The sequence below is a fragment of the Pelophylax lessonae genome, assembly GCF_965119305.1.
Source record: "Pelophylax lessonae genome assembly, chromosome: 5".
NCBI classification, from domain to species: Eukaryota; Metazoa; Chordata; class Amphibia; order Anura; family Ranidae; genus Pelophylax; species Pelophylax lessonae.
The window spans coordinates 41,978,308-41,991,297 of record NC_138772.1 but is presented as its reverse complement, the minus strand read 5'-3'; the positions used below and the strand labels follow the sequence as shown (position 1 = coordinate 41,991,297).

The 12,990-nt window shown below is 44.3% G+C and overlaps 1 protein-coding gene across 1 annotated transcript in view; it reads left to right on the top strand.

Annotated features, from left to right (window-relative positions):
• PHF14 (PHD finger protein 14) overlaps positions 1 to 12,990 on the top strand; it is a gene marked incomplete at its 5' end in the record, with an annotated part of 389,174 nt that overhangs the window by 171,255 nt on the left and 204,929 nt on the right. Inside the window, one exon of the mRNA XM_082258885.1 lies at positions 5,094 to 5,231. Within this exon, the coding sequence (XP_082115011.1) occupies positions 5,094 to 5,231 (138 nt within the window). The remainder of the gene's footprint in view (positions 1 to 5,093; positions 5,232 to 12,990) is intronic.

Sequence of the window (12,990 nt, the reverse complement as noted above, 5' to 3'; positions counted from 1 at the left end):
CCGAGTGCTGTCCTTCCTTCAAACGGGTGTCGATCAGCGTTTGGCGCTGGCTACGATAAAGGGTCAGGTGTCTGCGCTGGCCGTTCTGTTTCAACGTCCCGTGGCTTCCAACTCCTTGGTTGGCACTTTTGTTCAGGGTGTGCGGCATCTGGTTCCTCCTAGGAGGGATCCTTTGCCCCCTTGGGACTTGAATCTCGTTCTGTCTGTGTTGTAACGTGCTCCTTTTGAACAGATCAGGGAGATCTCGTTGTCTATGTTGTCCAAAAAGGTCGCCTTTTTGGTGGCGATCACTTCGGCTCGCAGAGTGTTGGAGCTGGCAGCTTTGTCCTGCAAGTCTCCGTATCTGGTTGTTCATTTGGATAAGGTGGTCTTGTGACCTAATCCTTCTTTTCTTCCGAAACGAGTTTCGGAATTCCATCTTAATGAGGATATTGTCTTGCCTTCGCTGTGCGCGAAGCCTAAACATCCAAAGGAGGTGAGATTACATTCTCTGGATGTTGTTCGGGCGATAAGGGTTTACCTTAAATCGACTGAGTCTTTTCGAAAGACGGACTCCTTGTTTGTTCTTCCAGAGGGTCCTCGGAAGGGCATGGCGGCGTCGGCCTCTACCATCGCCAAATGGATCAGGCAGACCATTGAACAGGCCTATGCCTTGCAGGGGAAGGTTCCCCCTGTGCCTGTGAAGGCGCACTCTACTAGATCTCTGAGTACGTCTTGGGCCTGTCGTCATGGGGCTTCTGTAGCCAAGGTGTGTAAGGCGGCGACTTGGTCGACCGTGCACACTTTCACAAAATTCTACAAAGTAGATGTTCAGGCATCGGCGGATGCTTCCTTTGGCCGCAAGGTTCTTAGTGCGGCAATTCCCTAGGGTCCCTTGTTGGGGACCTCTGGCTGTTGGGATAAGTTTTTTTTTTTATCCCCTGGTTATTTGTCTTTTCCTGGGTTGTTGCTCCTGTTGAGCACTTGTTTTTCCTGTTGCCCAGCTGGTTTCCTTCCTTTGGTAAGGTTCCTTTCTTTGCGGAGACTGCGTTGCCTTTTCGGCGCGGATGCGTTTCCCACCCCTCATGTTTGCACTGCTTTGGGACGTCCCCATATGTGACGAATATGAAGAGGCGGCGACTGTCGGAGGACGTAAGAGAAAACGGAATTTTTGTAAAATCTTACCTGTAAAATTCCTTTCTCTGAGTCCTCCGACAGTCGCCGCCCCCGCCCCTCTTTTGGGGTTTGGTTGTATACTCTACTGCTATTCCACTAAAACTGAGATATGGTTGCAGGAAGTAGGAGGGTATTGACTGAGGGGACCACCCCTTGAGGGTGGGATATGTTAAAAGCTTTGATGTTAACATATTCTGTTGCCTAGCTACTCCTTCGGAGCAAAGTCTAATACCCCATATGTGACGAATATGAAGAGGCGGCGATTGTCGGAGGACTCAGAGAAAGGAATTTTACAGGTAAGATTTTACAAAAATTCCGTTTTTCTTTTGGTGGTATTTGATCACCTCTGCGATTTTTATTTTTTGCGCTATAAACAAAAAGAGCGACAATTCTGAAAAAAAAAAAACAATAATTTTTTCACATTCTGCTATATGACATTCTCAAAAAACAAAAAAAAAAATTTAAAATCGAAATTGTTTAACATTTTAGGCCAATTTGTTTTCTGCTACATATGTTTGGGGAAAAAAATCGCAATAAGCGTATTTTGATTGGTTTGCGCAAAAGTTATCGCATCTACTAACAAGGGAAAAGAATTATGTTGTTTTTATTTATTTATTTATTTTTAAGTAGTAATGGCGGCGATCTGCGATTTTTTTTTTGCGGAACTGCAATATTGCGGCGGACAGCTCGGACCCCTAACTGACATTTTTGACACATTTAGTCATCTGAATTGTTTTAAGTCTTATTTTAGTCCACTAAAATAGTGCTTATTTAATCAACGAAAATGTTTTAGTCAACAAAATGAACACTGCAAAACATACAACCAAATGTATGCAGACATTGTATGACACAAACTCTCAATCCAGTGCGTGAATAGCAGGGCCAAGCACATCGTAACGCTGCTCTGGCAAGCTGTGATTCGGGACACACTCCACCTTCTTCAGAGCCGGGAAGAAGCAGTGTGCCCCCTGAAACGCATCAGAATTTACAATGCACTAGGGCGTGTGTGCCCTTCTGTGTGCTCTTTTACAATGCAACAGCCTGCATGCTATTATTTTTCCGGGTTGTTTTATAATGCAGACATGTATGAATGAGCCATAAAGAAGAGGCATTTCCTTTGCAAAGTATTTGGAAAGCTTTATTAACCCCCCAAATATGCTCCCCCAAATTTTTTGCCTGTTTATTAACCACTTTACCACTGGAGGATTTTGCTGTCTTACGTCCAGGCCACTTTTTGCGATTCGGCACTTTGCGACTTTAACTGACAATTGCGCGGTCGTGCGACGCCGTACCCAAATGAAATTTACTTTCTTTTTTTGACACGAACACAGCTTTCTTTTGGCAGTACTTTGCCGCAGTACAGTCCCAGTGACTGGTCGGCAAGTGGTTAGTATGAAGCAAATGCCTATTTATTACATCCCTGTAGACGAGACCTTAAAGTGATTTTAAAGTCTTATTTTTAAATAACAAACTTGTTATACTTACCTCCTCTGTGCAGTGATTTTGCACACCGCAACCCAGATCCTCCTCTTCTCGGGTCCCTCGGCGCTCCTGGCCCCTTCCCCCTGCCTCCACCACAAGCAGCTTGCTATGGGGGCACCTGAACCGAGCTGCTGCTCTGTGTGTCTATTCAGACATGGAGCCGTGGCTCGGCACCACCTCCTCTCTCTCCTCATTGGCTTACTGACTTTGGCTTACTGACTTTGATTGACAGCAGCATGAGCCAATGGCGCTCGCTGCTGTCTTAGCCAATAAGGACGGAGAGCCCCAGACAGCCGAGGCACTCGTGCAACATGGCTGGATTGAAATGAGGCTCAGGTAAGTATTATGGGGCTGAGGGGGGCTGCTGCACACTGAAGGTTTTTTTATCCTAATGCAAATAATGCATTAAGATAAAAAAAAAACTTCTGCCTTTAGAACCACTTTAAAGCGGAACTTCACCCAACAGGGGAGGTTCTGCTTGTTTTCATCACCCCCCCCCCTCCACTGCCACATTTGGCACTTTTTGGGGGGGGGGGAGGGGAGAAGCGGGTACCTGGTTTTGACAGGTACCTGCTCCCACATCCAGTCAAGATTGCCGTGACAATCTGTGCTGACGTTCAGCCCCCTCCTCTTTCCCCCACAGTCTTCTGGGACCCATCACAGATCCCAGAAGACTGCGGGACCATTCACAAAGCACAGCATGGCAGGAAACTGGCAGTGAAGCCGGAGCTTCACTACTGGCTTTGCTTACCTAAGATGCTGTTTCTTCACCCGAAGCCGATCGAATAATCACTTCGGGTGACGACATTGCTGGATCCCTGGACAGGGAAGTGTCCTTCTATTAAAAGTCAGCAGCTACAGTATTTGTAGCTGCTGACTTTAAATTTTTTTTCCCACAGCTGGAACACTTCTTTTACCCTAAAAAGTCCCTTTCTATTGCTGTCAGACTGGAGCTCCTCTTTAAAGTGTCAATACAAAGTAGTTCATCACAGCCTCCAATTACAGTCAAACCTCCTGTTACATATGACCCCCCCACCATCCCTTTAATTGACATTGTGAAGGATGGCCATAGGCACAGACAGGTCAAGATCTGCATATACCGTCAGCTGCCGATCCATGGATCTGATGACATGTGGTTTTCACTAAAGGAAATATCTGATTTATGTATGCTTTATGACCAGAGGTTTGTGGACAACTGACAATAACACCTATGGAAACAAAAGATGTCCGGACGGCCGCACTCCAATGCAATTCACATTTATTGTGGATAAAATTCATGCAGCATTTTGCTATTTGAAAGTATTTTGCTATTTGCAAGACCTATCTCGTATTAATACACAATGTATATTAATACGAGATAGGGCTTGCAAATAGAAAAATAATTTGAGATGTGTCAATGAACCTACTTTAACCACTTAAGCCCCAGAAGATTTAACCCCCTTCCTGACCAGGGGGTATTTTGCTATTCGGCACTGCGTGAATTTAACGGACAATTGCGCAGCCGTGCGACGCTGTACCCAAATGAAATTGACGTCCTTTTTTTCCCACAAACAGAGCTTCCTTTTGGTGGTATTTGATCACCTGTGCGATTTTTGATCATGCGCTATAAACAAAAAAAGAGCGACAATTTTGCAAAAATAACAATATTTTTCACATTTTTTTTATATGAAATTCCCCCCCAAAAAATGTAAAAATCTAAATTTTTTAACATTTTAGGCCAAGTTTTCTGCTACATATTTTTGATAAAAAAAATCGCAATAAGCGTATTTTGATTGGTTTGCGCAAAAGTTATTGCATTTACTAAGGGAAAGATTTTTGTCATGTTTATTGTTTTTTTTTTTTAATGAGAAATGGTGGCGATCTGCGATATTTTTTTTGCAGGATTGCGACATTGCGGCGGACAGATCAGACCCCTGACTGACATTTTTAACACTTTTGGGGGTACCAGTGACATTGCTACAGTAATTGGTGCTATACATATGCACTGTTACTGTAAAAATGACACTGGCAGAGAAGGGGTTAACATTATTGGAGAAGGAGGGGTTAAATGTGTCCCTAGGAGCGTGATTCTAACTCTAAAGGGATGTGGCTGTGTGTGTAACTACAGAGATATACAATCCTACATAGCAGGACCGTATGATCTCTACACTTACACAAGTGAGAATGACAGGCGGCTTTGTTTACATTAGCCACCTGCCTTTCTCCCTCTGTACCGGACGATCGCGAGTGACCGGCGGACATACAGAGCCAGCACCCTCTCTCTGTGCTTAAACAAAGGCTAATTGGAGGAACTCTCACCTCGAGTGGTATCTCTTTTATTGTTTGTTTCTGGACTTATGACAATAACACCTATATGAGCTTATTGGGCATACCATTAAAAAACCATGGGCATTATTAGAGTGTGATATTTTTTATGTGAAGGTTTCTTTTTTTAATTGTGATTTCGTTTGATTTAGAAGCATTGCTTTAGAGGAAGACGGAGGAGCTTACAGTTTGGTCAGTCTGAAGAAATCAAGAAAGATAAAACAACAGGAGAAACTACAAGGCAAGCAGAGCTCCAACCTGAGCTCAGCCAGCGGACCGAACTCATGTCGGTAATGTGAAATTTTATTATTCGCAATGCTATCTTCACACATACAGAGCCGATCCGTGAATACTCTCATGCCAGTGACACTCCTACTTCCTGTCTCAGTTCTACAGCTTCCTGTGTCACATTTCTGTTTATGTTTACATATTTTTTATTTGGGATAAAATGGTGGTACAAAATAACTTTCTATATCAACAAGCATGGTATTACAAATAGATTATTATCAGGGTACAAAAGATAGGATATTTAGTCTAATAACAGAATCATTGTAGTTGTCAGTCAGATAAAAATAGAAGAAATATTTAGTGGTTGGTGTCACAGTATATTATATATTTCTAACGGCATCCTTACTCAGCAAAGTAATTCAGGGCAAAGGATCAACATCTTATCAAAATTGTTATTATTTGAATTAAATTGGTTGGAATAGAATTTCTGCATGTTTAAACCAGGGGTCCCATTTATTGTCATAGAAGTGGGTTGAGTTGTAAAGAGTGTGAAAGATTTTTTCCATGAGGCTGATTGCGTTAATTCTTGAGTTAAGAAAAGGGAAATGATGGGGATTTCCAATGTACTGCTATCACCCAGTGTATAGCAACACTTATTGTATTCACTAGCCTCGTATGAGGGATTGATAGGTGATTAATGGAAGAGAATAGAAGATAATTCGATAAATTAAGAGTAATAGGAGTACTGGAGATAATGGAAGCAAATTTTTCTAATTGATGCCAAATGTTGGCTATCTTTCCACATTCCCAGAAGATGTGTGTGAAGGTACCTGATCTCTTACAATACGCGAAACCGCTACAAAACTCATTACAAGATGGTACCTAATTCCAACCAAGTTACATGCAATTTTCCCCTCTATTCCTTCAAATTGTTTCAGAGGTTGTGATTCTCCAGGTTCCTTCACACATTTCTGTTTATGAGAAATTCCACCACTTTACAAACTTTTGATTGAGTGTGCCATCCAGTTCTGGTCTTCAGCCCTCAGGAAGGATGTGCTGGAACTAATGAGAGAGTCGAGAGAAGAGCAACAAATTATGAAAAGGACTGGCGGATCTCAGTTTTGAGGAATGTTTACAATCATTAAATGTATTCTCCCTAAAGAGACACTTGAGAAGGGATATGATCGTGATATGCAAATAATTTAATAGTGACTTCAGCGTAGGGAGGAAACCATTCAGTCTCAGGTCACTCAAGAAGACATGTGGCCACTCAATGAAATTGCAAAATAGAGGAGAAAGGAAATTTGTTCCCTGATACCATTCTCCTGTTTAGGAAAAGAAGCAGGACTTTTTAACCACTTAAGCCCCGGAGGATTTGGCTGCTGAAAGACCAGGGGGTATTTTGCGATTCGGCACTGCGTGACTTTAACAGTCAATTGCGCGGTCATGCGACGCAGTACCTAAACGAATTTGACGTCCTTTTTTCCCCACAAACAGAGCTTTCTTTTGATGGTATTTGATCACCTGTGCGATTTTTTGATCATGCGCTATAAACAAAAAAAGAGCGTCAATTTTGCAAAAATAACAATATTTTTCCCATTTTTTATATGAAATTCCCAAAAAAATATGAAAAAATCAAATTTTTTTTATATTTTCGGCCAATTTGTTTTATGCTACATATGTTTGGTAAACAAAATCGCGAAAAGCGTATTTTGATTGGTTTGCGCAAAAGTTATCGCGTTTACTAACAAAGGGAAAGATTTTTGTCATTTTTGTTGTTGTTTTTTTTTAATGCGTAATGGCGGCGATCTGCGATTTTTTTTTTGCCGTACTGCGACATTGGGGCGGACAGATTGGACCCTTGACTGACATTTTTGACACTTTTGGGGTTACCAGTGACATTTCTATAGTAATCAGTGCTATACATATGCACTGTTACTGTAAAAATACACTGGTAGTGAAGGGGTTAACTTTATTTGAGAGGGAGGGGCTGTGTGTGTCCCTAGGGGCGTGATTCTAACTGTGATTGGCTGTGGCTTGAGCTGTAGGAACAATGATCAACGGTCCTACATAGTAGAACCGTATGATCATTGTTTCTACACAGGGGAGAATGACAGGCGGCTTGTTTACACTAGCCGCCTGCCTTTCTCCCTCTCCCCCGACGATCGCTGAGTGAACGGCGGACATCGGGTCCGCCGGTCACACGCGCGGGGGGGGGGGGGGTCCGTGTCCGCGCGGGAGCGCGCCCGCTCCCCAGAGCCTCACAGGCTAGTGATGTACCGATACGTCACTCTGCCTGTGAGGGGCTGACCGCCGCAGTATATGTACTTGCGGCGGCGGCAAGTGGTTAAGGTACCTGGTGTAATAAATTTGTATACAGCATAATAAAAAATAAGATACATTTTATTTTAACATAAATGAAAGATTAAAAGTACACAGTGTACAGTATGTCATGCATTCGTTCAAAAACGTGATCGACGTATACATAATATATCCTAAAAAAAATCGAAACAGGAATATACCACAGTCAATAAGGGATGTCAGAATTAACATTCCAAATTCAGGCGAAAGTTCCTCTACATGTTTCGCAGGTGAAACCTGCTTCTTCAGGAGAAGAATAGCATATAATTCTTCTAAAGAATATATTAACAAAAGGTAATAAATATATATAGCACAACAAAAGAAACATGCAATATCATATTCATAAAAAAATATATATATTTAAAACCAAAAATTATATAAGAGGGGGGACACAGTATGACGGAACACATACATGGGGAACACCTGTACTAACCATGTGTGGTATATTGTCCATCTGAACTGGAGGACAAACCGGACATAAGTACAGCTCCTCCCCGGCGAACACGGGGGACTATAAGATATATAAGTAATAGCAAATAAGAAAATTCTTACAGAATTTACAAAGCATACTGTATAATCCATAATTTACCAAAGGTTTGAAAACAAATAAATTGCAGAACAAACCTGTCAGAAGATGTACATATACACCAGTGAGTATCACAAGCCAGGCTAAAAATATGGTGGACAGCTAACCACTAGGGCGAAAATCAATAAGGTACATCCAGGGGAGAAAAGGGAAGGTAAACAGGATCATAAGTGATCATCCCGAAGGTAGATAATCTTCCAGGAGGTCTTCCAGAGGTACAAGGGTACTTGCAAAATACTCAATGAAGTTGGATAATAAGCAGTTCAACCTTAAAGCGGTTATATACTGCCAAAAAAAACAAACAAAAAAAAAACAAACCCTGCAAGACAAAGGCATAATGAGCTAGTATGCATCGCATACCAGCTCATTATGAAATACTTACCTTAAAACGAAGCCCTGACACGGACGCCCGGACGCCGCTGTAGGAGCTGTCATGCTCCCTCGGCGTTTCTTCCGGGTTCGGCGGCTCCGGGGCTGTGAGTGGCCGTAGCCACGATGACGTCACTCCTGCGCATGCGCGCGGGAGTCACTTTCCGGCAAGTAGCCGGCAAGGAACTCTGAAGGTCCCCTAGTGTCAGCGGCTGCATGCAGGGCAAATATCTCCTAAACCGTGCAGGTTTAGGAGATATTAATTGTACCTACAGGTAAGCCTTATTATAGGCTTACCTGTATGTAAAAGTAAGAACTTTAAGTATACTACCGCTTTAAAACTACTAAGGGGTTTTTAAATGTTATAGCAGTAAGGATGTGAAGCTTCCTTCAACAATCTGTGTTTTCAGTGGGTTAATGCCACTAATTTAAAAATTTAGATGGGCATTTTATTGAACACAATATACAGGGATATGGGGATTGGTAGAGACATAATGCACACACGCGCATTATAGACTGTTTTTATTCAACCTCTCTAACTGTAACAACACATTGACAGCCCATTCAGACTGGCGCGACACGACTTGATGGGGCGACCTGTGAAGTGCACCGCGACTTCGGCGCGACTTGAACGGACTTCATATAATTGAAGTCAATGCAAGTCGCCTCCAGGTCGCCCCAAAGTAGTATAGGACCATTTTTCTAAGTCGGAGCGACTTGTGTCGCTCCTATTAGACCGGGTCTTGTACTACTCAATGGCGAGCGACCGACCGCGACTTGTCAGGCAACTTGGTCGCCTGACAAGTCGCGCTAGTCTGAATGGACTCTGATACATTAGTCTTTCTGTATGGGAGAGTCAAAAAGGAGCCTACAGTAGGTGCATCTGGGAATATGTCTCCTGCATACGGATAAGAAATAGGGATTTTTGGGATCATCAGATTGAAAAGATGAAAAAATGGATACGGTCAACCTATCAAGATCAATTTAAAATCTGGATTCAATATCACTTGCGGCTGAGTTCAGCACTCTCCCACATTGAAAGGGGGGGGGGGGGGGGATCTGGGAAGTCTTCAGCCTTTAGTAACATGATTCTCTGCAACCTCCTTTTCTCTGCCTAAAAGACAGCAAGTTGCAGAACAGGTTGAGTCCTGAACACAGAGGATGCATGTTCACGGGCTTGAGAACTGGTGTTCCATAAACCTTCAATTACGATCATCAAATAAATGTTAGTAATGGGTCATTCCAGCAGTGACCACCTTAAACTGAATATTTTTAGGGGGTGGGGTCTGTTTTTGTTAATTTACTGACATGCAGGTGCCTTGTATATGTGTATAAATGGCTCAAACATTTGCTGAGGACAAAGTGTCCATAATTACCTCTTAGCCTTATTATAGGGCCAACGAAATGATGACTTTTCAGCTGTGATCCCCTTGCTACATATTATTTTCTGAAAATGTTTTCTTTTGCTTGTATGAATATTTCCCGGAGAAGTCAAACGTTCTCATCAACCACTATTGTTGCCGCTGCTCAATATAACGTTCTGATAAATATAGTTTTCGCTTGGAAGAAAAAAACGTTAGTTGGTAAATTTGTCATTCAGCTGCGAGCAGTTTCTAAAGTTTTGCCTAACAACATAATTTGAAGTCCTCAAGTTTTTCATTAACCCCCATGGCTTCTGTGTTCTATAGTGCCATGAATATGTGCGAAATGTTTCTTGACTCCCTCCATGTCACTGCACATTCTTAGCGACACAGGACTTTCTTTAAAGCAACTTTACCTTCCTAATCTGCCTGCAGGAAATTCATTGCATATTTCAGCGGGCTCTTGTTTTCTTTTAAAATCAGGAAATATGTTTATTGAAAAATATACATTTCCAGAGCATACACAACAATCATGAATCCAGAACATACAGATTCACAGTTAGAGAAGTGTAGATGGCAAGCCTGTCATTAAGGTCCATGCACCAAGCAAAGAGACACTATATTGCCAAAAGTATTTGGACGCCTGCCTTTACACGCACATGAACTTTAATGGCATCCCAGTCTTAGTCCGTAGGGTTCAATATTGAGTTGGCCCACCCTTTACAGCTATAACAGCTTTTCTGGGAAGGCTGTCCACAAGGTTTAGAAGTGTGTCTATGGGAATGTTTGACCATTCTTCCAGATGCGCATTTGCGCCCGGTCGGTTCCCAGGTGTGGTGATTAGTGTCCCCCCTCTCCTCTGGGGAAATGTTGGAGTGGATGTGGGGCCTTTCCTCGGGTTCCTCGGGGTCCACATGGTATCCCCCCCTTCTCACTGGTGGGGTCATCCTGCACATGTCACCCTCACCTGCCCCCCTTCCCTGTGGCGGCCAGGCTACTTTCAGGTATGGGGAGTCATGCGCTGTTGGGCTGGAGGGGGGAGGGAGTGCGCTGCACAATAACATTTTTATGTGGCTAATGTCTGGTTGGGGGTCCCTGTTAGGGCCCCCCTGGTGGGCTGCAGGTACCTGAAGGGCCATTGGGGGTCCTGGGTGCTGCGTGGCGCTGCCATTTTTCTGTGGATGGCTGTGCTGAAGCTTCGGTGGTCATGTTTGTGTAGTCTGGCGGCCATGTCTTCAGAGTTTCCCACTGCAATCAATGCAGTGGCCATTTTCTTGTAGTCTGTGGAGCGGTGATGCAGCGGTGGTTCTCTTTAGTGGCAGTGACAGCGCTTCCTCTATCTCTCTGATCGCCGCATGGCAAGCAGCACAACGCTTTGGGTCCTTCCCTAAGTTGGTGGTGGTGAGTCCCTGCAGGGTGCAGCTCCCTTTTTCTGCTATAGCAGTGCCGCTGGTGCGCTGGGACTTGTAGTACCACTGCTGCAGCGGTGGGGGGGATTATTTTAGCAATTGTTTTTTTTTTTTTCACATATTGCAGGCGGTCCCCAGGTTAATAATGGAGTCCCTGGAGCATGTGTCACCACCTGACCCACTCTCGGAAACTGCAGGACCTTCTGGGTCTCAGTCTGCCCTGGCGGCCATGACTGCGGTCCTGCAGTCACTAGTGTCCAAAGTTGATATGGCCCTTCAAAAGTGACCTAGCAAGAAGCGCCCCCATCCCCCCCCCCCCGCCTTCACCTATATCCTCTGACTCCTCAGATTCTGAGGTGGATTTGGCCACCGAGTCAACCCACCGGGTCTGTGTTCACGCACCCTAAGTCCTCTGACATTGAGGCCGAATCCTTTCCACTACAGCCACGCATGAGAAGCCCGCGTGTGGAGGCACTGTTTGTATTAGTGCGCCAAACTTTAAAATTGGAGGACACAGCTTAGGCTGCGTCAATGCAATTTGGCACCCGCAGACCATCCAATGTGAATAAGGTGTTCCCCTTTCCAGCCTATTTCGACGAGATTGTGGCAAATCAGTGGGTATCCCCAAAACACACGGTTGAATGACGCCACGCTCCTTCCAGTGGAGGATTCCCCGTCTTTTAAAGACCCTGTGGACAAGAGAGCTGAGGCTCTGGTCCGAAACCTTTTCACTGTGGTAGGTTCAATTTTGAGGCCGGTGTTTGCCATCACCTTGGTCTCCCAGACCTTAACGGAATGGGCAAAACTTCTGCGCCAGGATTTGGAAGGGGGTCAACATCCTCCTCAGCTGGCGGATCATTTGATACAGGGGTTACAGTATATCTGTGATTCCTCTCTGGATGCAGCCCCTTGAGCCTGCAGAGTGTCTGTGACAGCTGTGATCCTTCGCTGCATGATTTGGCTGAAATACTGGTCTGTGAACCAGGCTTCCAAAAAGGTGTTGACTGATCTCCCTTTTGTAGGAGACCGCCTGTTAGGAGCTTCTATGGAAGAGATCATTAAAAGGTCTTATGGGAGGTAAGAGTACTCTGCTTCCACAGGTCACCAAGAACAAGTAGCCTCGTCGTAAATGTGATCATTTCTTCTCAGCTCATAAACGACCCTTTCGCCCCGTGGGCTCGCAGGACAAGGAATCAAAATCCACACGTAATTTCGTGGGAGGTTCCAAGAGACTCTGGGCTGGTAAGTCAAAAGCAGGTTCCACTGGTCCTGCAGACAAGCCCTCCTCTACCTGAAGGGACGCCCTCACCCATATCTGGGGTGGGGGGACGTCTTTGCTTCTTTCCAGACCCCTGGACCTTTTTCATTCAAGACAAATGAGTCCACGATTTAAGTCGGTCCGATTACAAGATCGAGTTTCCGTCCTTGCCTACGGCAAAGTTCTTCCCTTCCAACTTGCACCTGTCCCCGGATCGGCTGCAGGGCCTTTACAGGGCGCTGCAGGATCTGCTATCACAGGGAGTAATTTTGCTGGTTCCAGAGTTGTAACGTTTTCTGGGATTTTATTCAAATATGTTTACTGTTCCCAGGAAGGAGGACAAGGTCTGTCCAATCTTGGACCTCAAGGCCCTGAATCGCTTTGTGTGGGTTCAGGAATTTCAGATGGAGTCCATTCGCGCGGTGGTGACATGCCTTCATCAAGGGGATTTTCTGGCCTCTATTGATGTCAAGGAGG